General features: G+C 45.4%; 1 protein-coding gene across 8 annotated transcripts in view; it reads right to left on the bottom strand.

Annotated features, from left to right (window-relative positions):
• Window positions 1-26,593, bottom strand: part of LOC137435598 (MAP/microtubule affinity-regulating kinase 3) — a 174,721-nt gene that overhangs the window by 36,297 nt on the left and 111,831 nt on the right. For all 8 annotated transcript variants that reach the window (XM_078784145.1, XM_078784146.1, XM_078784147.1 and 5 more), the window contains 4 exons: window positions 25,231-25,330; window positions 22,796-22,908; window positions 6,302-6,464; window positions 5,580-5,788 (listed from right to left, as the gene is read on the bottom strand). In XM_078784145.1, the coding sequence (XP_078640271.1) occupies window positions 5,580-5,788; window positions 6,302-6,464; window positions 22,796-22,908; window positions 25,231-25,330 (585 nt within the window). The remainder of the gene's footprint in view (window positions 1-5,579; window positions 5,789-6,301; window positions 6,465-22,795; window positions 22,909-25,230; window positions 25,331-26,593) is intronic.

Genomic DNA, 26,593 nt, shown 5'->3' with positions numbered 1-26,593 from the left:
TAAAATAGGCTATTTAGTTTTCCCAATTTCAGCTTTAGTCTCCAACATTCTCAGGTTTGGACTCCCGCATAACATTCACGTTCGCATAACGTTCATTGTTCTCATTGTGACGATGTTGTTTTCCCGGGTGCTGCACAAACGGCTGCACCGATTGCTGCACGGGGACCTCGGGCAAAGACCTTTTATAAGGACACGGGTTGAATCCCTGCTTGAGAGAATTCTAAACCATTTCAACTGAAGGAAACACGTATCGGGAGTACATACGACATAGCGATTGTGAACACGATTAGTTTAATCTCCACGTGAGAGAATTCCACATAGCTATTTGGGCGGTGAATACGCTAACAGATCGCTGTCTCCAACGATCTTGCCAAGGCCATAACAGCTATCGGCTCAAAATCCTTTTAACTGTATTTTGGAAGTGTTTACAACGAAGGAAACACGTATCGGGAGTACATACGACATCGGGAGGACTAACTGCACGCGTCTTCAGTATCAAGTTTAAATCTGTCATGGCGGATCTGAAGAGCGGAATGCTTGGAGAAGTGGTGGGCTACTTCGGCATGAAGGAGGATCAGAAACGTGGACTCCCACACTGCCACATCCTGCTGATACTTGCTCCCGCATGACGTTATTTTCCCGGGTGCCGCACAAACGGCTGCACCGATCGAGATTTAACGGATGTTTATCTTAATCGTTTAAAAGAAAAAAAGCCTTCAATTTCTGATATTTAGCCTTTTCATTTGGGCCTCCCAATTGAAGCCCCGCCCGTAGGGCGGATACCGTTGCTCGTGTCTGAAATACAATAACAACAACAGGCATTTTAAGGCCATTTTCCCTGCAAGAGCGGGGGTTAGCCTTGCGGTCCCCATGACAATCGTGTGACAATTAATGTCTGAAATACAAAAAAAAAAAAATCCTCCTCACCTCACACCCCCTCAACCACCCCCACGAGCACGTGTTTTCTCGCCCCTCTCATTCTCTTTCCTCCATCTACATATTTTCCAGCGGATGTCACCTTTCCATTCCCATTCTGTTTGTGAAGTATTCACCACATTCCTTCATGATCTTTCAACCCTTTCTCCTTTTTACTCAAATCTGTATTCACCTAACCTTCAAAAAAATATATATTAATAAATAAAATAAAAAGAAGTCCCTCCTCCTGTACCAACAAAGTGCTTATATACACCTCCACCTTCCTTCGATCTATGCTCCACCTGGCTTGTCAATCTCCTTTTATTCTTCTTTTCCTCCTTCTGAACCTGTCTGCAATCTTCATCCTCCTAGCCTCCCTGCCGTCATTTCACTGAATACCCAGACAGTGTTCAGGGTTTTGTTTTAAAATGTTTAAACTTCCTTCTCCCATGTTGCATATTTTCTTCCATTACAACTCACTCTTCCTCATCCTTTTCAAATGGCTGTCTTTAAGTCGCTCTTTCAATCATTCCGATTCAAAAATTCAATCTCTTACAGTTATTTTTTCTCCAATCACTAAACTCACCTTTATTCCACCCATCCTCCAACGTTTTGAAACGTATCTCTGACTTGAAACTAAAATTCAATATTGTATTGGATGTTCAGAATTTCATAAATCGTTCCTTTTGTACATCTTCCCTGTCTGTCTGAAAACACTCCCATCTTCTTTCTCAACAATCCTCTCGAAGAAGTTCTGTCACTCAAGCTTTTGGGTCTCACTATCTGCCATGATCTTTCGTGGGAAAACCCATTTCCAAGCTGGCCTCCAAAGCCAGTCACCGACTTGGCATCCTCCATCGTGCGAAGTCCTTCTACGGCACTACAAAGCTTCTCTCCACATACAAAGCTTTTATAAGCAGCTTGATGGAGTACTGCTCTCCCCTCTGGGCAGGTGCTCCTGCCTCACACATAGCTCGGCTTCACGTTGTGGAAACCAAGGCTTTTAGGATCACTGGTATCTCCCACGATGAAAATGATTCTGAGGGCCTTTCACTCTCTCACAGCAGGCAGGTTGGTGGTCTTTCTGTCTTCTGCAGACTCCTTTCCAGCCATGCACCCCCTGCTCTACCTGTGCTCTGTCCCCTAAGTATTCCTGCAGGTCGCACAAGGTCTGCCAGCATCCCTCTTCTGGTGAAACTGCTAAAATCAAGACTCTCTGCTCACCTTCACTTCAATTTCCTTTTCTTCCACCTCTGGAACAAACTCCCACACTCTCTTCAATCCCACTCCTCCCTCCAGGTCTTTTCTACCCCCGTTAATCCACCCCAAACCCACCTTATTCTCAAATTCCTTGTTTATTCTGTGTACCCCACCCCAGCCCTCTCTCTCGCCCATTTGTCTCCCGCTCCCTTTATTACCGGTATATGTTCTTTGTGTTAGCTTTCATACGAGCCGAGACCAAGTATACAAAAAAAACCTTCTTAATCATTCATAGGCAGCTACATTCAAATGTAAGGTGTGCACAGAGGGAGCTGCAGATGGAGGAAATGTTGAGTTGGATCTTGGAGACGGCATGAAGCTGGAAGGTGTGAAAACATTTTGCTACCTCGGAGACATGCTGAATGGAGAAGGTGGATCAGACTCGGCAACGGTTGCTAGAGTGAGATGTGCATGGAAGAAGTTTCGGGAACTAAGTGGCGTGCTGATGAGGAGGGGAGTGTCGTTGAAGCTGAAGGGAAAGGTGTATGCTGCATGTGTGAGAAGTGTTATGATTTATGGGAGCGAGACATGGGTAATGAACGTAGAGCAGCAACGAAGGCTGGAAAGGGTGGAAATGCGAATGGTTCGGTGGATGTGCGGAGTATCGTTGAGAGAGAGGAAGACAAATGATGAATTGCGAAAGATGATGGGAATAGAGCCTGTGATGGATGCTGTGAAGAGGAACAGGTTGAGATGGTTTGGTCATGTGTTGAGGAAGGATGAAAGTGACTGGTTGAGAAGAGTTATGGAAATGAATGTAGAAGGAAGTAGAGGACGGGGAAGACCGAGAAAGACTTGGCTAAAGATGGTGGAAGAAGAAATGCGGGCAAGGGGGTTAACAAGGAAAGATGCAGAAAATAGGGCAAAATGGAGAAGATTGTCATGGGGACCGCATGGCTAACCCCCGCTCTAGCAGGGAAAATGGCCTTAAAATGCATGTTGTTGTTGTTGTTGTTGTTGTTGTTGTTGTTGTTGTATATAACCCAGACAGACAGGGGACAGAATGAACAGACAGGGGTGAAAACATAAAACCTCCATCCACCTGCAGTGGCGGAGGTAGTAATCAGTCAAGCTAACAACTTAATTTCATTGGGGAAATGTAAAGGGGCGATTAGGGATGCAAAAACAGTCTGACATCCTGCCTTGCTTGCCAAAGTCTCTGCCTATGGCATCCAAGGCCAACTCCACACACATCGGTTACTAACTTCTGCTACTCTTGCAGCCAACATGTGCATCTCAACAGAATCCTTTCATCCCTTCTCCTTGTCATGGCTGGAGTTCCCCATGGCAATATTTTGGGACAAGTACTATTCCTGATCTTCATAAACGATGTACCCGTCTCTCTGGAAAATCCCCTTTATTTATTTGCTGATGACTCCACCCTCTATCGTGACATCCATCCCTCATCCTTCAGATAGACAAGCAGCAGTCTCTTCCCTGTCTTCAGACCTTGGTAAATTTGCTACTTAATAGTGATTCGGTTCACCTTTTAGCAATCCTGCAGGGGCACAATAAATGTCGTCGTGCACTTGCAAAATAATAAATGAAATGACGTGAAAAAAATCACAAGCTCGTCAAAAACTTGGATCATGTCTTTCGATCCTGACAAATCTCTCACTCTTGCCATCCCTCTCCGAAAGGACCATTTGGCAAACCCTCCTATCTAATTTCTAAACAATCTTCATCAGGAAGTTCAATCAAACTCCTGGTTTTCACTCTCAGCCATGATCTTTCTTGCTTGGGCAAACCACATTTCAAAGTTGGCCTCCAAAGCCAGCCGCCAACTGGGAAACCTCCGTCGTACAAAGACCTTCCTTAGCACACTGGGATTCCTCTCCAAATACATCCTCAGCTTGATGGGGTAATGCTCGCCCCCTCTGGGCTGGCGCCTCTGCCTCATCTTGTTCAGCTTGACGCCATGAAAACCAAGGCCTTCAAGATCATTGGTATCTCCCACGATGACGCAGAGTCGATAGGCCTATCACTTTGCCATTGCAGCCAGGTTGGTCATTCTATCTTCTATCACCTCCTTTCTGGTCTTGCACCCTCTGCCCTTTCCATGCTATGCTCCCTTCCTCCTCCACCCCCCAGGTTTATGCAGGGTGTATGCGGCCCTCCAGTAACCCACTTCTGGTGAATCGCCAAAAAATCCAGGATCGCTACTCACCTACACTCATTCATTCCTTTTTTCTTTCCACCTATGGAACCACTTCCACATTCCCCTCATCCTTCCTCACAGGTCTTCAAGGCAACTTTTCACCACCATCTCAGATCATCCCTCCCTCCAAAATCACGATCTTGTCTACCATTGTCAACCATCCTCCAACCCCCAAGCCTACCTCATTCCAAATTTCCAGCTTTTCTTTCCGAAGAGGTTGCTTATGTATCAATCTTCTCCAACCCTTGTATCCTCCCCTAACCCTCAGTCTTACATACATCCCTTTTTTCCGTCTTCATCTACTTTGTGCCTCGGCCCTGCTGTTGGTGTTTCGCCCCCCTCTTTCTGCTGTTTCTTTTGTTCTGTTGTGTCCTCATCCATTCCGTGTTCTTGCTCTTTCATGAACTTTTCTTTGCATACCAAAAAAAGGGAGAGTGGGGAAGAGAAAATGAACAAAGATGAGGGGATAGCGATGTAAGCATAACCTATCTCTCTATCAAATCACTGCATCTGGTAATGAGATATTAAAAAAGAGAGGTGTTATTAAGAACTACGTATCGCAACAAACAACAATAAAAGGCTTAGCTGGTATTAAAGCCAACACAAAACTCATGTACTACTATCCTCACCAAATGAAACTAGGAGGCGCGTTTGGGGAAGAAGAGGGGGGAGCTAATCTCTTAATGTAAAGGTGGTGGTGGTTTGTGTGCAGCCACCTGGCTGCTGGTTGCATCATTTCTGTGGGGGCATCTGCCACTGATGTAATGCCTCTCTATAACCGGTTATCTGGTACTCATTTTGCCGACCTCGAAAGGATGACAGGCTGAGTCAACCCCACCTGGCGTTAATTCAACGGGATTCGAGCTCAGGACCTTGGGATCCCAGGGCCACCGCCCTAACTATTAGGCCAACAACATGCATTTTAAGGCCATTTTCCCTGCTAGAGCAGGGGTGATAATGGATATTAGGCCAACACCTGGTGATAATGTAAAGGTGATTAAATGGCAGCAGCCTTTGGGGTTTGAACTTGCAATGATGGTGGTGAAAACTTTTCCATGTGGGACAGTGAGTCAATGAGCCAGGAGTAAACTTGTATTTTACTTTTACTACATTCCTCAACTCCTTAGTAACGCACTGTGATCTCCACAGCTGTGAAGGGGTGCTTAGGAAACCAAACCGGACAGTACTAAATGCTGCAAGATGCCAGGACATCATCTCACTACCGAAGAATATATGTACCGCTTACTGGTGGTGTGTTGGTCACGGCCTTCTTGCGGTTTGGAATGTCAGACTTGTTTGGGTTGTTGGCTGAACCCATTCCTGGACTTGCAGGTACCTCAGGCCTGCCCTGCGCAGTGGCAGGCCTTTGTGGTTGTTCTCGTTCTCTTTTGATGGATTCACTCTCGGGGCCTGGTCGTTTGCTGCATGAAGCTGATGATGAGATCTGGGGGCCAGCTAGAATAGGAGAGGAGGAGATACGTTGTATTAAATGATAGTATCCAACAACTTGTGATGCTACAGTACATTTGAATAATATCATGGACCAGTGAGGTGGATTGTAAGAGAAAGTGAAAATCACTGCAAGCAGAACCAAGGTACAGATGATATTTCTAACATTCATCCTTCATCAGATCAAAAGGAGGATATTTGGGTGAAGGGAGGATTATAAAGGGGTTGCAATGGTGAAAGTTCAAATATTAAAGGAACTAGATTCAAGATGTCATCTTGAATCCACAACTTCTGCCTCAAACAATGGCCAATCAACTTTGAGTAGGAATCCCCACAACCAAGGAGCTGCTGGCCACACATTCCTCATCAAAAGGAAATGATATGCTTGGTAGACACGTGGTACCAGCACATGTTTTGTGGTCGACTCAATCTAGCCACAAAGTATGCCAACAAAAATGAAGTAATGCTGCAAACATATCTCCAACTCAAAATACCGCAAAATCAATGAAATGCACCCACCCTGGTCACTGAAGCGCCGCTGATGCTGTTGTTTCTGGTTAGCAGAAACACTGCGTTGCACCTTGCCTTGTGAAGGTGAAGAAATTGAACTGTTGTTAAGATCGCTGCTTGGGCGTTTAACGAGAGACAGGTTGCTCCCAGAACATGACTCGCTCCCCTCCAACTTTTAAAGAAATATAAGGAACACACGTTGCCATTCAACAACCAAATAAACCAAACAAAACATGTCACAAAGTCCTGAATAACAACATTATATAAATGACTGGCAATCCAAGTTGCACCTTGGTTAACAAAATAAGTATTATGCATTGGCCTGCCATTTCAATCCTGATGAGAAAATGGAAAACCACATATCATCCCAATACATGTTAGGCATTAAAAATGGAAGGATAATTGTAATATTGGCCAATGATTGGTTATGGCAATCACATGCACATCAACAGGACCAAGTAATTATTTAATATTTATAAATAGCGATATTAACATAAACAGGCAATTATTTCATACTGGCAACGGTACCCGCCCTATGGGCGGGGCTTCAATTGGGAAGCCCAAATAAAAAGGCAAAATATCAGAAATTGAAGGCTTTTTATATTTTAAACGATTCATATAAACATCCATTGAATCATATCACACGCAAATCATCAAAATCTAAACAGTACATGGCGCCCATTTTGAAAAAAGATTGAATTCTGCAAAACGGAAGCGGCCGCTACACGTCTTTCTCAGTCACTTTGCACACACTGCCATGTTACTTTGGAGCCGCACGTTTATATAGGAAGAGTTCGTCAGGAGTCGATCTACTCTCTCCTGGTACGTAGAATAAACAGTATTTGTAGAATTTCAACAAAAGCCACATCACTGTTCATATCGGTAAATATTGTTCCGTCGTGTTTGGAAAAACTGGAAAATTGGAAAACTTGGAAAAACAATATAGCCTATTTTACTCCCAGGAGTCCCAGCAATACCCACCCAAAATATCGTTGCGATCGGTTGAGCCGTTTTTGCGGTACCTTCGAACGGACTGACGGAGATTTGGTGAATGATAGTAAGATGAACAAATATCAATATTAACATAACCATGTACAGTGCCTTCAGAGAGTATTGTAACCCTTTGACTTTTTTACATTTTGTTGTGTTACAGCCTGAATTAAAAATGTATTCAAATGAGATTTTTTTTTGTCTTTGATCTATCCACACATAATACCCCATAATGTGAAAGTGGATTTTTTTTGACATTTTTACAAAATGAACAAGAAATAGCAATCAGAGATTGCAGACACTTGCCAGGATGTGTTTGTAGTTTGTGTGGTGTTTATTAGCTGCTGCTATTGTGTGGTATATTGATGGAATTGATTTATGTACAATCTAAAATGGCTGCGGAACCACGTGACTGATGACGTCATCAATTTATTTCTCCCATACAATTTTTGTGAACATCATGCGCAATAAATTTCAAACTGATCAGATCAAGTGTTCTACTTGTCAAATTATGATGTCAAACTGAAGACACCAATGACATCATCATGAATATATTGTTATGTCTGGGGGTAAAGCGATATCTAGAGCCAGATAGATCTGTGTAGGTAGGTATCCGACTGTCGTGATCGGGAATCTACCTGTAATAAGTTGTGTGTTTAGGCGATTTGTCGGGTTAAGATGTATACCTGTGAACATACCAGGATGTTCGAGTGTTAGATAGAGTAGTGATTAAAGATAACAGCCCCTGTGTGTCAAACCTGGTAGCCAAACCTTTGTCCCTTATGGCAATGCACACCTGTAGACACTTAGTTAGGTCCCTAGTGCAACATTAAATAATTCCCTTCCCTGACAAGACTTTGGAAGAGAACAGGCAAAAGGAAACCAGGCCAGGACACCGCCGATGATGGCCGCCGCCAACTACACCTCCGGCAGGCCTAGCGCTAGCCACATCGAATAGCACGAGCTATTACCACGCTACAGGGAACGAGTTATGGGCAGCGCGGTAGGAGCGGACCTCCAGCCAACGAGCACGAGAGGCGCGAAGCTGGAAGGTCCGGTGGAAGGCGCTGATTGGGTGGGGTGCTGAGGCTGACGTCACCGCGGCAAGGTTATAAAAAGGACGTGCTTGGCTCGGAGAGAGAGCAAACTTGGGCTTGGCTGAGAGCGAACATGGGCTTGGCTGAGAGCGAACTTGGGCTTGGCTTGGAGCGGTGCTCGGCACTTGGACTTGGACTTGGCTCATAGCGTGCAGTCGCACTTGCGCCCTCTCCCCTTTTTGCCATTCTTCTTGGTTCTGAGTTCGTGCTCGTGTTGGAGATCGACCTCGTGTGGAGCCCGCTGGCCTGCATTGGACGCGTGGTGCTTTTGGTACGTTGGATGCATGGTGCTTGGTGCACGGACCTCGTGAGCGACGAGAGGCTTGGAGCGGGACCTGGTGGCACGCGAGCGGGGCCGAGTTACACTGCAAGACTACGGACAGATAAGACTGCACACTACATTACATTTACATTACATAACGAACGTTTTTCTTTTGGTTATTCATCTTCCTGTGTAGCGTGTTTGAAGTCTGGTGTGTGGGATCCCAATTTAGGACTTTGATTTAGTATCGCGTTTTCCTGTCCCTACCTTTTATTACAAGAAACCCTTGTATTATTTTCCATTCCCCACAAATCTTGTGTCTGGTTGAGTCGTTCGCTTTCCACAGCTATGCGCTCCCGCTTCTTCCTCTTCACTTCTTCCTCCCCACGAATCCGTGTTGGTCGTCACCTTAATTAAATCCGTTTTTGGTCCATCCGCGAGCCCCGGTATTAACCGAAGGGTCCGCGCGACAATATGTTCCCTATGAGGAGTACTTAATGAGCCATATTTCATTTTTTTTCCATGGAAGGGTTTCAGAAATATAGAGGTGCATTTTTTTTTCCCCAAGATGGTGCCCGGACCACGTGACCTATGATATCATAATTATCATTAAAAATTCTACAGGAGGAAGCCCACATATGGTGAAAAATTATTGGCAATCAGATCAACGGTTACAGAGAAAAGCATACTTGTTCAGTGCGGACAAATAGACAGACAGACAAACAAACAAATGAAAAATCACTCATAGAGCGACACTTGGAAAAACAGAACAAAGTAGAATGGCACTCAGTAGAGCATCCTTTTGACCTCAAAAATAATTAGTGGTTGAATTCAGTGACCTGAAATGCAAATCGTCTTCAAAGTTCAAGTTAATCGGATGAAAATTGACAATTTTAGAAATTTGGCCTATGTCGACCTAAAAAATAGTTGGTGGTTGGTTTCAGTAAGCTGATATGCAAATCCTTTTCAAATTTCAAGTCAATCGGATGAAAATTGAGGATTTTAGAAATATGAAAAAAGTGGTTGAACTTTGGCCTATGTTGACCTTATGACCTATGTTGATCTCAAAAATAGTTGGAGGTTGAATTCAGTTAGCTGATAGCCAGCCAGAGGGAAGCCATTCCTAAGAAAAGGCAAATGAGAGCATGGCAGGAGTTTGCTTTGGCCTGAATGGAAAACGCAATGTTTTGCAGAAACCGAGCACAGCTCATCACCCATCTAACACAACCCCCTTTTTCTTTTCTTTCTTTTTTTTTGTATACTGAATCGAGGCTCATGAAAGAGCTAACATTTACTTCACAAACAAATCAACCAGACAAACAAAATACCCAAAAAGAGGGAGCGGAAGACAAGATGGGGAGAGAAGGGGAAGCACACAAACACAACATCCGAGAGCAGGGAGATGTGTGGAAGGGAGAAGGCCTGGGGGGAGGAGGCATGGGAAGGGGGGTCGGGGGGGGAGGGAGAAGTATAAAACACAAGGACACCAAGGACTTCCTGGACAGAAGTTGGTATTTCAAAAAAGTGGAATTGGGGTGAAATTAGCGGGGGTAGAAAAGCTCAAGGTTTTGGATGGGGGAAGATAAGAGATGGTGGTGAACAGCTGTTTTAAAGACTTGGAGGGTGGAGTGGGATTGAAGAGAGTGAGGGAGTTTGTTCCAGAGGCAGGAGAAAAGAGGAATGAAGGAGTGAAGGTGAGCAGAGAGTCTTGATTTTGGCAGTTTAACCATAAGAGGGTTGCAGGCAGATCTTGTGCGACCTGTAGGAATATTTGCGGGACAGAGCCCAGAGAGAGCTGGGGGGGCAAGGCCAGAGAGGAGTCGGTAGAAGACGGAAAGACCACCAACCTGCCTGCTGTGAGTGAGTGAGAGGCCCTTGGAGTTAGCTTCATCGCGGGAGATTCCAATGATTCTGAATGCTTTGGTTTCAACAGCGTGAAGGCGAGCTAGGTGTGAGGCAGGAGCACCAGCCCAGAGGGGAGAGCAGTATTCCATTGAGCTGCGGATGAGCAGTATTCCATTGAGGGAACCATGAAGTATGGTGGTGGCAGAATAATACATGTAAGGATAAAGGGAACAATGAATAGAGCCAAATACAGGCAAAGAACCTGCTTCAGAGTGTAAAAGATCTTAGATTGTGGCGAAGATTTACATTCCAACACGACAATGACTGCAAGCATACAGCCAAAGCAACACTGGAATGGCTTCAGAAAAAGAATGTAAAAGTCCTTGAGTGCCCCCACCGAAGCCCACATGTAATTATTATATATGTATAAATACTGCTATTAACTTAACAATGTAATTATTATACATGTATAAATACTACTATTAATATAACCATGTAATTATTTATATATGTATAAATACTGCTATTAACATAACCAAGTAATTATTATGTATGTATAAATACTACTATTAACATAATCATGTAATTATTATATACTAGGGCATGCCCGTACTATATCTATATCTAAAATTATATCCCACCCCTCTATTTACATGAAATGGTTTGGTCCAAAGCGAACGGCTTGCGAGTGGTGACAATCCCCCCCCTCTATTTACATGCAATGGTTTGGTCCAAAGCGAACGGCTTCCGGAGTTTGGTAAAGAAATCGCCATCGCGTGCACAAACGCGCAGGAAAGCGAATGAATCGCAAATTCGTTTTTATTAGTTGTAAAACATAGTTTAACGCCAACATAGTTTGCAAACGTGAAATAAATGAATACGCTCTCAAATGTGCCATCCGAGGCAGAGTGTGCCCGCCACGTTCGGCACACGCGATCGTTCGCTGCTCTCTGATTGGTTGAATCGTTTTTTGGACATAGCTCGGTAAGTAATTGTCCGATTAATATGAAACCTTGAAAAGGCACATCCTCGGGTCCCCAGCAATATACCTGGCAAGTTAAAAGTATATCGGACCCGTGGTTGTCGAGAAACAGCGGTCACAGACAAACGTACAGACAGAGATTACTGGAATTATAGATAGATGTATAAATACTACTATTATCATAACCATGTAATTATTATATCTATCTATAATGCCAGTAATCTCTGTGTGTCTGTCTGTGACCGCTGTTTCTCGACAACCACGGGTCCGATATACTTGAAACTTGCCAGGTATATTGCTGGGGACCCGAGGATGTGCCTTTTCAAGGTTTCATATTAATCGGACAAGTAGTTAGCGAGCTATGTCCAAAAAACGATTCAACCAATCAGAGAGCAGTGAGCTATCACGTGTGCCGAACGTGGCGAACAGACTCTGCCTCGGACGGCACATTTGAGAGCGTATTCATTTATTTCACGTTGGCAAACTATGTTGGCGTTAAACTATGTTTTAAAACTAATTAAAACTAATTTGCGATTCTTTCGCTTTCCTGCACGTTTGTGCACGCTATGGCGATTTCTTTACCAAACTCCGCAAGCCGTTCGCTTTGGACCAAACCATTTCATGTAAATAGAGGGGGGGGATTGTCACCGTACTCGCAAGCCGTTCGCTTTGGACCAAACCATTTCATGTAAATAGAGGGGGGGGATTGTCACCGTACTCGCAAGCCGTTCGCTTTGGACCAAACCATTTCATGTAAATAGAGGGGGGGATATAATTTTAGATATATATATAGTACGGGCATGCCCTAGTATGTATAAATACTACTATTAACATAATCATCTAATTATTATGTATGTATAAATACTGCTATTAATTTAACAATGTAATTATTATATATGTATAAATACTACTATTAATATAACCATGTAATTATTATATATGTATAAATACTGCTATTAACATAACCAAGTAATTATTATATATGTATAAATACTACTATTAACATAATCATGTAATTATTATATATGTATTGTTACAGACGCGGTGGTGGATGTTAGTTTACCGAGCGGTTTGGTATGACCACGTCTGCACAGTTTACCCGATTATGCTCGAACGTTGACTAGTCGCGCTACGCTAGATCAATGAAGGAAAAGGACACAACGGCTGGATTCAAATGACACGACACCAAGGGTTCAGTTCTCAAGACCTCCGGAGGAGGTTATATTCGTTCGGAAGGTTAGATTACAACTACAAGAGGGACAGCATAGAAAGACAAGCACTTAGACACACTCTTATATTAACCCCAACAGACGACAGATAAACGGGACAAAACTGACTCACACGGGGATTGATGGCAAGGAAAGGCAGGATCGATGGCTCCAGGTGCACCTGGGCTCAGGGCAGAATCGACCCGGTTCGGTCCGGTCCAAAGATGCGGGGAGGTATCGTCGCGCTGGGGGTGGCGGTGGCTTCCTCTGCTCTCCGTAGTTCAGGCGCATCTGACCTCACATCCGGTAAGTCGCCGCGTATATCCGGCGGGGAGTGACACGCCCTCGGCTCGTTAGCTCCGCCCCAGATGGAATCGGCACGTTGCTTCTCATTGGGTGCGTGCGGGGGGGTTACCGGCTCCACCCTTGACGAGGGGCTGACAAGGAGCCCCTTCGTGGTAACCCCGTCGGAGCGCATGGTCATGGCGGCTAACCGAGCCGGTGTGAGGACGCACACTCCCCCCGCGCGCCGTTGTTGTAGTTGTTGTTGTTGTTTCATGGGGAAGATGGGAGGAGGTATGGGAAGGTCCTAAACTCACTACTGGTGCCATATAATCACATTCTGGTGCAACGAAGAGTCAGAATTAATGGAAACGAGTCCTTAACTGACATAGACTAAGAATAACTAGCAAGATGTCCGAAAGTTGTCTACGTGAGATGCGGTGGACCTGGGCACGACATTTAATGGGGGAAAAAGGGGAAGGTCGGTTCTACAGAGTGTTGTTTACAGACAATGGGACTAGGGAATGGGGGATTGGGGATAGTTGGGGAGTATTGGGGAAATAGGGGAATATTTACAAGCGGATATGGAGGCCAAATTCCATATTCGCAACAGTATAAATACTACTATTATCATAACCATGTAATTATTATATATGCATAAATACTGCTATTAACATAACCAAGTTATCTATATTAGAATAGGCTACAGTGATTCTGTCTGTCTGTCTGCCTGTCTGTCTGTCTGTCTGTCTGTCCCGGGGTGTGGCTTACTCCGTTTACAGAGTAGCTCCACCCATTCTTCGAGAGGCTTCATGTAAACAAATATCCACCATTTTATTACCTCGAATAGCTTTGAGGCCTGTTTAGTTAGGCCCGTGCTGTCTTTCTTTCTCACACAGATTTATTTCAACTCAAATTCGATATATCATTTCATTTTTAACAGTCGCTAAAATAGTTTTAGACTCGGTTGAAAAAAAACGGGAAGAGAATCCCATGAAAGTTTCCGTTTATAGAACGAAATGATTTCTCAAAGGCCTGTAACATAAAGCCCATTCACTGAGTCACCCTCACGATTTTATCTCGAATTCACCATCTGATTTAATTTTTATCGATGGTTTTAGACTCGGTGTCGGAAATAATTGAGAAGATTCATGCACACACGGGAAAATGCAGAGATATATATTTCAAAATCGCGCCACGATTATACACGAAAATACACCGCCTAAAATAACAGTCGGGGTAAATGTCGACATATATTTAAAATTCGCTTTTTCTTTTCCGTTAAGTTATATTACTTTTACTTTTGATGACAGTCGTCACAAAACGACACATATTTTTTCGCTCTTATTTTATTGAACATTATTATCCGGAAGTAAAAACTAAAATATGTTTCAGGAAATTATCGAGAGATATTTCTTCGTTTTTTTTTCTTAGTTATGTGCGCATACGCTTTAAATAGGTTTATTTGAAATCTTTAATTTTCACAATGTAATTTACTTGCCATTTGTCATTTGATGATTACGAGACACTTCCTCTTGAGGATCGTGACAATACATGCGTTGTGTGGAAACTTCCATTTCCAAAATGAATGAGACGGGAGAGGAGCGAGGAGTGAGGGGTTGGAGAGTGAGGAGCGAGGGGTTGGAGAGTGAGGAGCGAGGAGTTGGAGAGTGAGGAGCGAGGGGTTGGAGAGCGAGGAGCTAGGGGTTGGAGAGCGAGGAGCTTGGGGTTGGAGAGGAGCGAGGAGTTGGAGAGTGAGGAGCGAGGGGTTGGAGAGTGAGGGGCGAGGGGTTGGAGAGCGAGGAGCGAGGGGTTGGAGAGCGAGGAGCGAGGGGTTGGAGAGCGAGGAGCGAGGAGTTGGAGAGCGAGGAGCTAGGGGTTGGAGAGCGAGGAGCTAGGGGTTGGAGAGCGAGGAGCTAGGGGTTGGAGAGCGAGGAGCGAGGGGTTGGAGAGCGAGGAGCTAGGGATTGGAGAGCGAGGAGCGAGGGGTTGGATAGCAAGGAGCGAGGGGTTGGAGAGCGAGGAGTGAGGGGTTGGAGAGCAAGGAGCGAGGGGTTGGAGAGCGAGGAGCTAGGGGTTGGAGAGCGAGGAGCGAGGGGTTGGAGAGCGAGGAGCTAGGGGTTGGAGAGCGAGGAGCTAGGGATTGGAGAGCGAGAAGCTACGGGTTGGAGAGCGTGGAGCTAGGGGTTGGAGAACGAGGAGCGAGGGGTTGGAGAGCGAGGAGCGAGGGTTTGGAGAGCGAGGAGCTAGGGGTTGGAGAGCGAGGAGCGAGGGGTTGGAGAGCGAGGAGCTAGGGGTTGGAGAGCGAGGAGCTAGGGGTTGGAGAGCGAGGAACTAGGGGTTGGAGAACGAGGAGCTAGGTGTTGGAGAGCGAGGAGCGAGGAGTTTGAGAGTGAGGATCAAGGAGTTGAAAAGTGAGGGCCGATTGGAGCGGAGAGTGGGGAGCGATTGGAGAGGAGAGTGAGGAGCGATTGGAGAGGACAGTGAGGAGCGATTGGACAGGTGTGTGAGGAGGTATTGGAGAGGAGTGTGAGGAAGTATTGGAGAGGAGTGTGAGGAGGTATTGGAGGGGAGTGTGAGGAGGAGTGGGATTGGAGAGGCGTGAGGATGGAGAGAGGAGAGTGTCAGGTAGAGAGGAGTGAGGTGTCACCTATTATGTGAAATAAATAAATTGTGTTCATTACACCATTTCTGGATCTGATGAATTGCCAGAAACCATTTTGTAAAATTGAATGTGCAGCATCTAAATCAAGATGTCCAAATGTCACACACGTCCATGCCCGTGGGATTCCCACAGGTGACCCCACTAGACTGCAGCAAGAAAAAGAACGATACGGGAGAACGAGACCCTCGACGAACGTGATCACAGACTCGCACAGGATGCTGCTGCAACGATGAGGAGTGTCGGAGAGGAGCGAGGGGTTGGAGAGGAGTTAGGGGTTGGATTGTGAGGAGCTATGGGTTGGAGGGTGAGGAGCTAGGGGTTGGGGAGTGCAGAGCTCGGGTTTGGGAAGTGAGGAGCTAGGGGTTGGAGAGAGGGGCTCGGGGTTGGAGAGGTGCGAGAAATTGGAGAGGAGTGAGGGGTTGGAGAGTGAGGAGCTAGGGGTTGAGGGTGCGGAGCTCGGGGTTGGGGAGTGAAGAGCTCGGGGTTGGGAAGTGAGGAGCTAGGGGTTGGAGAGTGAGAACCGAGGGGTTGGAGAGTGAGGCTCGAGTGGTTGGAGAGCGAGGAGCGAGGGGTTGGAGAGTGAGGAGATAGGGGTTGGAGAGTGAGTCCCTTGGGGTTGGAGAGTGAGGTGCTTGGGGTTGGAGAGGAGCGAGGGGTTGGAGAGCGAGGGGTTGGAGAGCGAGGGGCTGGAGAGCGAGGAGCAAGGGGTTGGAGAGTGAGGAGCTAGGGGTTGGAGAGCGAGGAGCTAGGGGTTGGAGAGTGAGGAGCTAGGGGTAGGAGAGCGGGGAGCTAGGTGTTGGAGAACGAGGAGCGAGGAGTTGAAAAGTGAAGAGCGAGGAGTTGAAAAGTGAAGAGCGAGGGGTTGCAGAGTGAGGGGCGAGGGGTTGGAGAGTGAGAAGCGAGGGGTTGGAGAGCGAGGAGCGAGGGGTTGGAGAGCGAGGAGCGAGGGGTTGGAGAGCGAGGAGCTAGGGGTTGGAGAGCGAGGAGCTAGGGGTTGGAGAGCGAAGAGCGAGGGGTTGGAGAGCGAGGAGCTAGGGGTTGGAGAGCGAGGAGCTCAGGGTTGGAGAGCGAGGAGCTAGGGGTTGGAGAGCGAGGTAGGCGGGGTTGGAGAGCGAGGAGCTAGGGGTTGGAGAGGGAGGAGCTAGGGGTTGGAGAGCGAGGAGCTAGGGGTTGGGGAGTGATGGGCTAGGGGTTGGAGAGTGAGGGGCTAGGGGTTGGAGAGGAGCGAAAAATTGGAGAGGAGTGAGGGGTTGGAGAGTGAGGCGCGAGGAGTTGGAGAGTGAGGAGCGAGGGGTTGGAGAGCGAGGAGTTGGAGAGTGAGGATTGAGGAGTTGGAGAGTGAGAGGCAAGGGGTTGGAGAGTGAGGAGCGAGGGGTTGGAGAGCGAGGTGTGAGGGGTTGGAGAGCGAGGAGCTAGGGGTTGGAGAGCGAGGAGCTAGGGGTTGGAGAGCGAGGTGCGAGGGGTTGGAGAGCGAGGAGCTAGGGGTTGGAGAGCGAGGAGCGAGGGGTTGGAGAGCGAGGAGCGAGGGGTTGGAGAGCGAGGAGTGAGGGGTTGGAGAGCGAGGAGCGAGGGGTTGGAGAGCGAGGAGCTAGGGGTTGGAGAGCGAGGAGCGAGGGGTTGGAGAGCGAGGGGCTAGGGGTTGGAGAGCTAGGAGCGAGGGGTTGGAGAGCGAGGAGGCTAGGGGTTGGAGAGTGAGGAGCTACGTGTTGGAGAGTGAAGAGCGAGGGGTTGGAGAGCAAGGAGCTCGGGGTTGGAGAGTAGGGAGCAAGGAGTTGGAGAGTGAGGGCCGATTGGAGTGGAGAGGGAGGAGCGATTGGAGAGGAGAGTGAGGAGCGATTGGAGAGGAGAGTGAGGAGAGATTGGAGGGGAGTGTGAGGAATTGGAGAGGAGTGTGAGGGATTTGAGAGGAGTGTGAGGAGGTATTGGAGAGGAATGTGAGGAGGTATTGGAGGAGAGTGTGAGGAGGAGTGGGATTGGAGAGGCGTGAGGGTGGAGAGAGGAGAGTTTCAGGTAGAGAGGAGTGAGGAGTCACCTATTATGTGAAATAAATAAATTGTGTTCATTACACCATTTCTGGATCTGCTGAATTGCCAGTAACCATTTTGTAAAATTTAATGTGCAGCATCTAAATCAAGATGTCCAAATGTCACACGTCCATGTCCGTGGGATTCCCACGGGTGACCCCACGAGTTATTATATAATATATATGTATAAATACTGCTATTAACATAACCATGTAATTAGTATATATGTATAAATACTGCAATTAACATAACCATGTTATTATTATACATGTATAAATACTACGATTAACATAAACAAGTTATTATTATATATGTATAAATACTACGATTAACATAACCATGTTATTATTATACATGTCTAAATACTACGATTAACATAACCAAGTTATTATTATATAATATATATGTATAAATACTGCTATTAACATAACCATGTAATTAGTATATATTAGAGTCCCTGTATAAAGAGAGTTGCGCCATGCGCTGACCCGAGATTTCTGGTCACGTGATTTCGTGGAGCCATTTTGTGTCTAACTTCACCGTGCGTGAACGTCAGCTTGGTACGGGAATGTTGTTTATTGCCAAACAAAATGACTGGTTGTTCTGCTTTTGGTTGTTCAAACCAATCTGGGAAATATAAGATGTACTTCTTCTTCCTAGCTGATGTGCCACATCTCTTGAAAAACATTAAATCTGCCCTCGTCAATGGACAGTCATTTGTCTTACCTGTGGAAACAGTACAAGAGAACACTTTGTCATCTTCGAAAGCAGGTGTTGAGCCTATTCGCAACTTTGCTGAATTCCAGAATGATCAAGATCTGAAACTGGCGCCAGCTATTAAGTAATTAAGTCGCCAGCTATGAAACATATTAATCGATCAGGCAATATCCATCAGAGTTCTGGGCAAGGGTGGAGTAATAAATGAACGTTTCAATCTTACTAGATGCCGATGACGTTTTCCTTATGTCAGAGACAGAAGCTGACTTGCAGCTTGTTAAATCATGACAATGGAAATTGAATATAAATGTCGATAAAACTAAAGTTGTACACTATAGAAATATGGCAATACCACGTACAGAATTTGTTTTAAGTGTGTTAGACTATATGTCGGCTGGAAGTCCTACACCGGAATTGCTCTCGGCATCCTTTAAAAAATATTGGATATGCCCACACTCCTTTCTAAAAGTTATTAAAATTCAGAGAACGACAGCATTGGTTTGTCTTACTTATAATGTTAGCTATTATATGCAGTGTTGGCTTGTAATATGCATTGCCATACCACTTTTAATATCACCACACAGCTCTTTTTCACGGCAATAGCTGAGTTTTTGACAAAACAAATATCACCTGTATGTAATAATAAGACTAAATATGTGCAGTAATTTTTTTTTTAGCAGGTTTAGAATATATCACCCCATATCGCGAATGTACATGTATATCTAATCCGACACACTTAGACACAAAATGGCATCCAAATTTGAGTTGACACAACTCTCTATATACAGGGACTCTCGTATATATGTATACAACAACAACAACAACATGCATTTTAAGGCCATTTTCCCTGCCAGAGCGGGGGTTAGCCTTGCGGTCCCCATGACAATCTCCATTTTGCCCTATTTTCTGCATCTCTTCTTGTTAAACCCCTTGCCCGCATTTCTTCTTCCACCATCTTTAGCCAAGTCTTTCTCGGTCTTCCCAGTCCTCAACTTCCTTCTACATTCATTTCCATAACTCTTCTCAACCAGTCACTTTCATCCTTCCTCAACACATGATCAAACACTCTCAACCTGTTCCTCTTCACAGCATCAATCAAAGGCTCTATTCCCATCATCTTTTGCAATTCATCATTTGTCTTCCTCTCTCTCAACGATACTCCGCACATCCACCGAACCATTCACATTTCCACCCTTTCCAGCCTTCGTTACTGCTCTACGTTCATTACCCATGTCTCGCTCCCATAAATCATAACACTTCTCACACATGCAGCACACACCTTTCCCTTCAGCTTCAACGACACTCCCCTCCTCATCAGCACGCCACTCAGTTCCCGAAACTTCTTCCATGCACATCTCACTCTTGCAACCGTTGCCGAGTCTGATCCACCATCTCCATTCAGCATGTCTCCGAGGTAGCAAAATGTTTTCACACCTTCCAGCTTCACGCAGTCTCCAAGATCCAACTCAACATTTCCTCCATCTGCAGCTCCCTCTGTGCACACCTTACATTTGAATGTAGCTGCCATACTGGTCAATGACCCTCTCAGACCACTACATCTTTGATGAACCCACTCAGCGCACATTGTACATTGAATGGAGTTCACTCCGACACCCTTCCTGCACACAGGACATGGCCACTTCCCAGTTCTTTCCACCTCACCACATGCTTTACCACTTGCCATCACCTTCGTCTTTCCTATATTCACCTCCAGACCTTTTGTCTCCATACATTCCTTCCACTTGTTCATCTTTTCCTTCAGTCCAACCATACTTTCCGCAATCAACACCAGATCATCTGCATACAACTCCCACGGTAAACCCTCCTTTACGTTCTGAGCCAGCACCTCCATCACAGCTACAAATAGTAATGGACTTAGTCCCGACCCCTGATGCACTCCCACCTTCACCTCAAACTCACCACTGTTCCCGTCCTTCGTCCTTACAGCTGTGCACGCTCTTTTGTACATTGCCATCACTACTCTGATCAACCATTCCTCCACTCCTAACTTCCTCAATGCCCATGTCACTACTTCACGTGGAACCCTATCGAATGCTTTCTCCAGATCAACAAACCCAAGAAACAACTTCTTTCTCTTCTCCATGTACTTCTCCTGCAACTGCCTCACAATAAAGAGCGCGTCTGTCGTTCCTTTTCCTGGAATAAATCCAAACTGCATTTAGTCGATCTTCACCTTCTTCCTTATCCTCCTCTCCAACACCCTTTCCAATACCTTCATTCCATGCTCCAATGACTTTATTGCTCGGTACGAGCCACACTCCAGAGGGTCACCTTTGCCCTTGTATAGAGGGACGAGGGTACTCAGTTCCCAATTCACGGGAATGCGGCCTTCTTTCACCACCAGATTACAGATCTGTCATTCTCTTCACACCCCAACTTCCTGCTGCCTTCAACATATCTCCTACAACTCCCGTCGGCCCTCCCGCATTTCTACTCTTCATTGCTTTTCTCGCTTCCTCAACTTCCTTCTCAGTTATCTTCTCTGCCGGTCCTAAAACTGGGTTACTCTCTTTGTTGCCATCCCATTCATTCTCTGTATTCAACAGCATTTCCATATATCTTTTCCATCTTCCTTTAATTCCATCTGGGTCCACAACGATTTGTCCCACTTCATCCTTCAAGCAACTCACCCCCATCACATCACACCTCTCTTTTGCTATCTGCTTTGCAATCCTGAATACCGCTCTCTGACCCTCTTCCGAATGCAAGCTTTCTCCGAACATTTTCCTACATGCCTCCTGCGCCTTTGCTACCTCTTTCTTTGCAGCCTTATAACTTTCATGCTCTGCTTTTTCTGCCCCCATACCCTTCGCCTTCAGCCACTCCTTGAACTTCTTCCTCTTCTCGTCAATCCTCTTTCCAACTTCCTCATCCCACCACCATGTTTCCGGGTGCCTCGGTGGTCCTTTTGTCCATCCACATACCTCACCAACAGCTCCCAACAGACTATCTTTCATTGAAATCCAACCACGTTCAAGCTCAACCACATCATCCTCTACCCTACTCAGCCTCTCTTTTATTGCCTCCCTTACTGTCACCTCTTTCAACCTCCACACCTTCATTCTCGGTTGGTACTTCACCCGCCGAGCTCTCCTCGCACCTTTCACCCTTATGTCGCAGACAACCAAGTGGTGCTGTGAAACAGCCTCCTCCCCCGGGATCACCTTTTTGTCCACACAGAACCTGGTAAGTAATACTGTAACCTCCTATGAGCCCACTCAGAACCTGGTAAGTAATACTGTAACCTCCTATGAGTCCACACAGAACCTGGTAAGTAATACTGTGACCTCCTATGAGTCCACACAAGACCTGGTAAGTAATACTGTAACCTCCTATGAGTCCACACAGAATGTGGTAAGTAATACTGTGTGTCACCTTTGTGTCACGGAGGTGCCCCCTATCTCGCCTACACACCATCAGGTAGTCAACGGTTGTCGTCGACCCACCTGACGTGTATGTAACAAGCTTATTATCCTCTTTCTGGAACTGAGTTTTACAAATCAACAAATCAGCTCCATCAGCAAACTCCAAAATCCTTTCACCTTCTCCATTTCTCACACCATATCCGTAACCCCCATGAACTCCCTCAAAACCGTCCATACTCCTTCCCACATGTCCACTTAGGTCTCCTCCTACCACAACAACTTCCTCATCTTTCACGTTTTCCATCAGCTTCTCTATCGCACACCAGAACTTGTCCTCTTCATCGCTCCGACCAACCTGCGGAGCATATCCCGAGATGACGTTCAACAAGAGCTTTCCAATCATCATTTTCACCATCATCAACCTATCACTCACTCTAGTCACACTCATCACACTGTCTACAAACTCCTCAGAAAACAGGACACCAACACCATTCACGCCCTCCGGGCACCCTTGCCACACAAACTTGTATTTCTGTCCCTGCCTACCCTTCACCATTCTCACACCACTTCCCTTCCATCTCGTCTCTTGCACACAACATGTCCACTCTTCTTCTGATCAATACTTCCACCACTTCTCCTGATCTCCCTGTCATTGTCCCTACATTCCATGTCCCAAACCTCAGAAACCGATCTCCACTTCTGGCTGTACCCTGCCCATATGTAGTTGTAATTGTCATGGTTCTCTTTTTGAGGCAATGTTTTTTATGGCCGGATGCCCTTCCTGACGCCAACCCTCTTAGTCGCCTCTTACGACACGCAAGGATACGGTGTACCTATTCTAACCAGGGTACACACCGGGATACTATTATATATGTGTAAATACTGCAAATAGTATAACAAAGTAATTATAGCAAAGAAGAAGAGTATAGCAGAGAATAACATTTTGAAAGTACCACTTAAACTCGGCAAGCAATGTAAAAGCACAAGTCTCCGAACAGAAGTGTGTGCAAGAAGACTTGTATGTTTGGTATCGTGGAGTTGTTACCTCAGATTTCTTTTTCCCGAGCAGCAAATACGTGGCTGTAATTTCATCATATTCAACGTTTGCGAGAGAAGTGTGAATTTTTTCTCGCGTGTATCCCATTTCCACCATTGTCTCTGTGATGAAAAGCGAAAAGCATTGGCAAAATCAAAAAAGAGGAACCTGCTCCAAATAACATGTTACCAATCAAACCCTCCGTTTTTTTTTTTTTGGTGAAACACCGTCTTGAGCATTTGCAACCCTTCAACCAAACGATGATGTGAATAATCAATCACGAAGAGCATCCCATTTTCCTAATCCGAATGAAACAACAACAACAACAACATGCATTTTAAGGCCATTTTCCCTGCTAGAGCGGGGGTTAGCCTTGCGGTCCCCATGACAATCTTTCCATTTTGCCCTATTTTCTGCATCTCTCCTTGTTAACCCCCTTGCCCGCATTTCTTCCTCCACCACCTCCAGCCAAGTCTTTCTCGGTCTTCCCCGTCCTCTACTTCCTTCCACATTCATTTCCGTCACTCTTCTTAACCAGTCACTTTCGTCCTTCCTCAACACATAACCAAACCACCTCAACCAGTTTCTCTTCACAGCATCCATCGCAGGCTCTATTCCCATCATCTTTCACAATTCAACATTTGTCTTCCTCTCTCTCAACGATACTCCTAGTCCGAATGAAAAAGGAACAAATAAATAAATAAAACCTTAGAGAACCCAAGTCAGTGTCAAAATGCCAGAAAGTAGAAGAAAAAGCAAAATTATTACAATCTACACATGCCGATATCCAAATCAAGTATTTTGAATAGAAGCAAAATTTTAAAGTTTGTAATTTGTAATAACAGAAACACTTCAACCAACACCGAGAAATAACTTTAATGGCACTCGGAAGAGATAATACCTCCACCAGGCCGAACAGTTTACGTTTTGTATCCCACGGATAGGCCAGATGTGCAGCTGGACCTGAACCAAAATCCAATGAGCTTGTTGTACCCAACTACCCAACATCACGTACCCAACTCACCCACTTAGTTTCGTCCGAATCATCCATAACTTTTTGAGAAATCGTGCTGTATATTGTCCCTCTCTCTCCCCCTCATTTCCTGCTCCCTTTATTGTATGTTCTACGTGTTAGCTCTTCCACAGGCTTTGACTTGGTATACAAAAAAAAAAAGCTGGAATAATCGTCAAGATATATCCATTAATATTCGAATATTGGCAGGACGATCTCATATGCCCAACCCTGGTTGGAAAGTCAGTTTGTACCTCTGCGAGTTCTACTTCAACTTGTATCCAAACCTGTTGAAGCAAAATTTGACCATTTTTCCCTCTGTCACCAAAGGTGGATGGAGGTTTTGTTTTCACCCCTGTCTGTCTGTTTGTTTGTTAACAAGAAATCTCAAAAAGTTGTGGACAGATTCGGACGAAATTTGGCAGAGAGGTTGGGTATGTGACAAGGATGAAATGATTCGATTTTGGTGAAGATCCGGATTCGGATCTGGCTGGTAGAATTTTTGAAGTGATTCTTCACCATTGGGAGATAGGGCCAACACGATACATAGCAGGATATCTCAAAAAGTTATGGATGGATTTGGACGAAACTTGGTGGAGAGGTTGGGTGTGTGACAATGAAGAATCGATTCAATTTTGGTGAAGATCCTGATCCGGATCCGGCTAGTATAATTTTTTAAGTGATTGGGAGATTTGATCACTATTGGGAGATAGGGCCAAAAACAATATACAGCAGGATATCTCAAAAAGTTGTGGATGGATGATTTTGATTAAATGCGATTCTGTATTGTGATTTTCTGGTCTACTCTGGGCTACAAAACGTAAACTGTTCACCTGGCCGAAGTATGCTCTCTACTGAATGCCGTTCTAGTTACTGGTGTTTTCTCACCTGGTGTTGTCCAGCTCGATCTATGGCTTTATTTTGGCACAGAATCTTATACAAATCAGCGCAACATTAATTTGTTTATAGCACTTTGCGTGTGTCCATCATGCTCGGTGTTTCCCACATGATCCGTGACTGGCTCATTGTCCTTTCCCATGTAAGTTGCATCTGTACTTCACTATTTCAGGATAAATAAACATGGAAAGTCTTGAGTACGAATTATTATTTTATAACATTATCACACAATCCGATAAACGGATCGACAACATCCAAAGTCACAAACGGTACGGGCAACTTTCCCTTGCATGGACTGGTAAAGAAAAAAAACCAACTACTTCATTTGGAAATAAAAATGTGCCCTGAATGTTAAAATGTGCAGTTAAAATGTGCTTTATTTTCACCTTACCCCGAAAAAACAATTTAGTTCAAATTTCAAACTGACCAAACTGGCTCTCAGCACAGCACAATGAGAAATGCACCAAAGACAGCAAACCAGCAGATGCAACAGCACACAAACTTTAGACTACACATCATCATCATCTTGACGTACCGATTCGCGTAGGATCATTGATGTCCATCGAAGGCTCACAATACGGCTTGAGCTCATCATCTTCGTGGCCCACATTCATCCACCGGTCCTTCATTATTTGCTGTAAACATAGGAATGACGTTCATATGGCAGGATGTTTGATGGAATTTAAATGTCCTTTAACTGACATTTTAGCCTGGTGTTGGCTCAACCGTTAAGGTGGCTGGCTAAATATCTTAGGGTCTTGAGTTTGAGACCGGTGTGCCATTGAAATAACACCAGATGGATGGACTCAGCCTGTCATCCTTCCGAGGTCGGCAAAATGAGTACCCGCTTATTGGAAACAGGGGGCACTGCATCAGCGGCATAGCAGCGCTTCCAGAATATGATGTAACCAGCAGCCACAGGCTGCATATGAAACTACAACAACTGACATTTTAAAGCAGTTTATAAAAAGTACAATTCCAGCCACTACAAAGTATATTTTGTGAAGCTGAACAAAAGATGAAGCTAGTTGGTGAGATTCAAGATACTCAGCACAACTTGCTTACTGTCCCCAAATTCAATCTGGACCAACAACCACAGACGACCACAACCCTGATTCAGCCATACAAGCTCCATTTTGTGGAACAACTTCATGGTGAGACCTGCTCCTAGTTAAACTCCCAAAATCCAAGGCTTCATGCACACCTCCACTCTTTTCTCCAGTCTTCAATCCCACTTTTTTTTCTTTTTTTTTGTACACAGAGTCGAGGCTCGTGAAAGAGCTAACATTTATCAAACAAACAAATCAAACAAACAAGTAAGCAAAGTATATAAAAATGGGAGTGGTCGACAAGATGGGGAGAGAAGGGGAGGAAGCACACAAACACAACATTTGACGGCAGGGACATCGGGAGATGTGTGGGAGGCAGAGGGCCTGGGGGGAGGCAGGATAGGTATAAAACGCAAGGACACAAAGGACTTCCAGGAAAGAAGACAAAAGCCACCTCAAAAAAGTGGATTTGGGGTGAAATTAGCAGGGGTAGAAAAGATCAAGGTTTTGGATTGGGGAAGATAAGAGATGGTGGTGAACAGCCGTTTTAAAGACCCGGAGGGAGGAGTGGGATTGAAGAGAGTGAGGGAGTTTGTTCCAGAGGCAGGAGAAAAAAGGAATGAAGGAGTGAAGGTGAGCAGAGAGTCTTGATTTTGGCAGTTTAACCATAAGAGGGTTGCAGGCAGATTTTGTGTGACCTGCAGGAATATTTGGGGGACAGAGCCCAGAGAGAGCTGGGGGAGCAAGGCTGGAGAGCAGTCGGTAGAAGACGGAAAGACCACCAACCTGCCTGCGGTGAGTAAGTGAAAGGCCCTCGGAGATAGCGTCATCGCAGGAGATTCCAATGAT

Source organism: Myxine glutinosa, chromosome 9 (assembly GCF_964187855.1).
Source record: "Myxine glutinosa chromosome 9, kmMyxGlut1.1, whole genome shotgun sequence".
NCBI lineage: Eukaryota > Metazoa > Chordata > Myxini > Myxiniformes > Myxinidae > Myxine > Myxine glutinosa.
The sequence above is the reverse complement of the archived record's forward strand: the minus strand, read 5'-3'. Positions and strand labels throughout refer to the sequence as shown.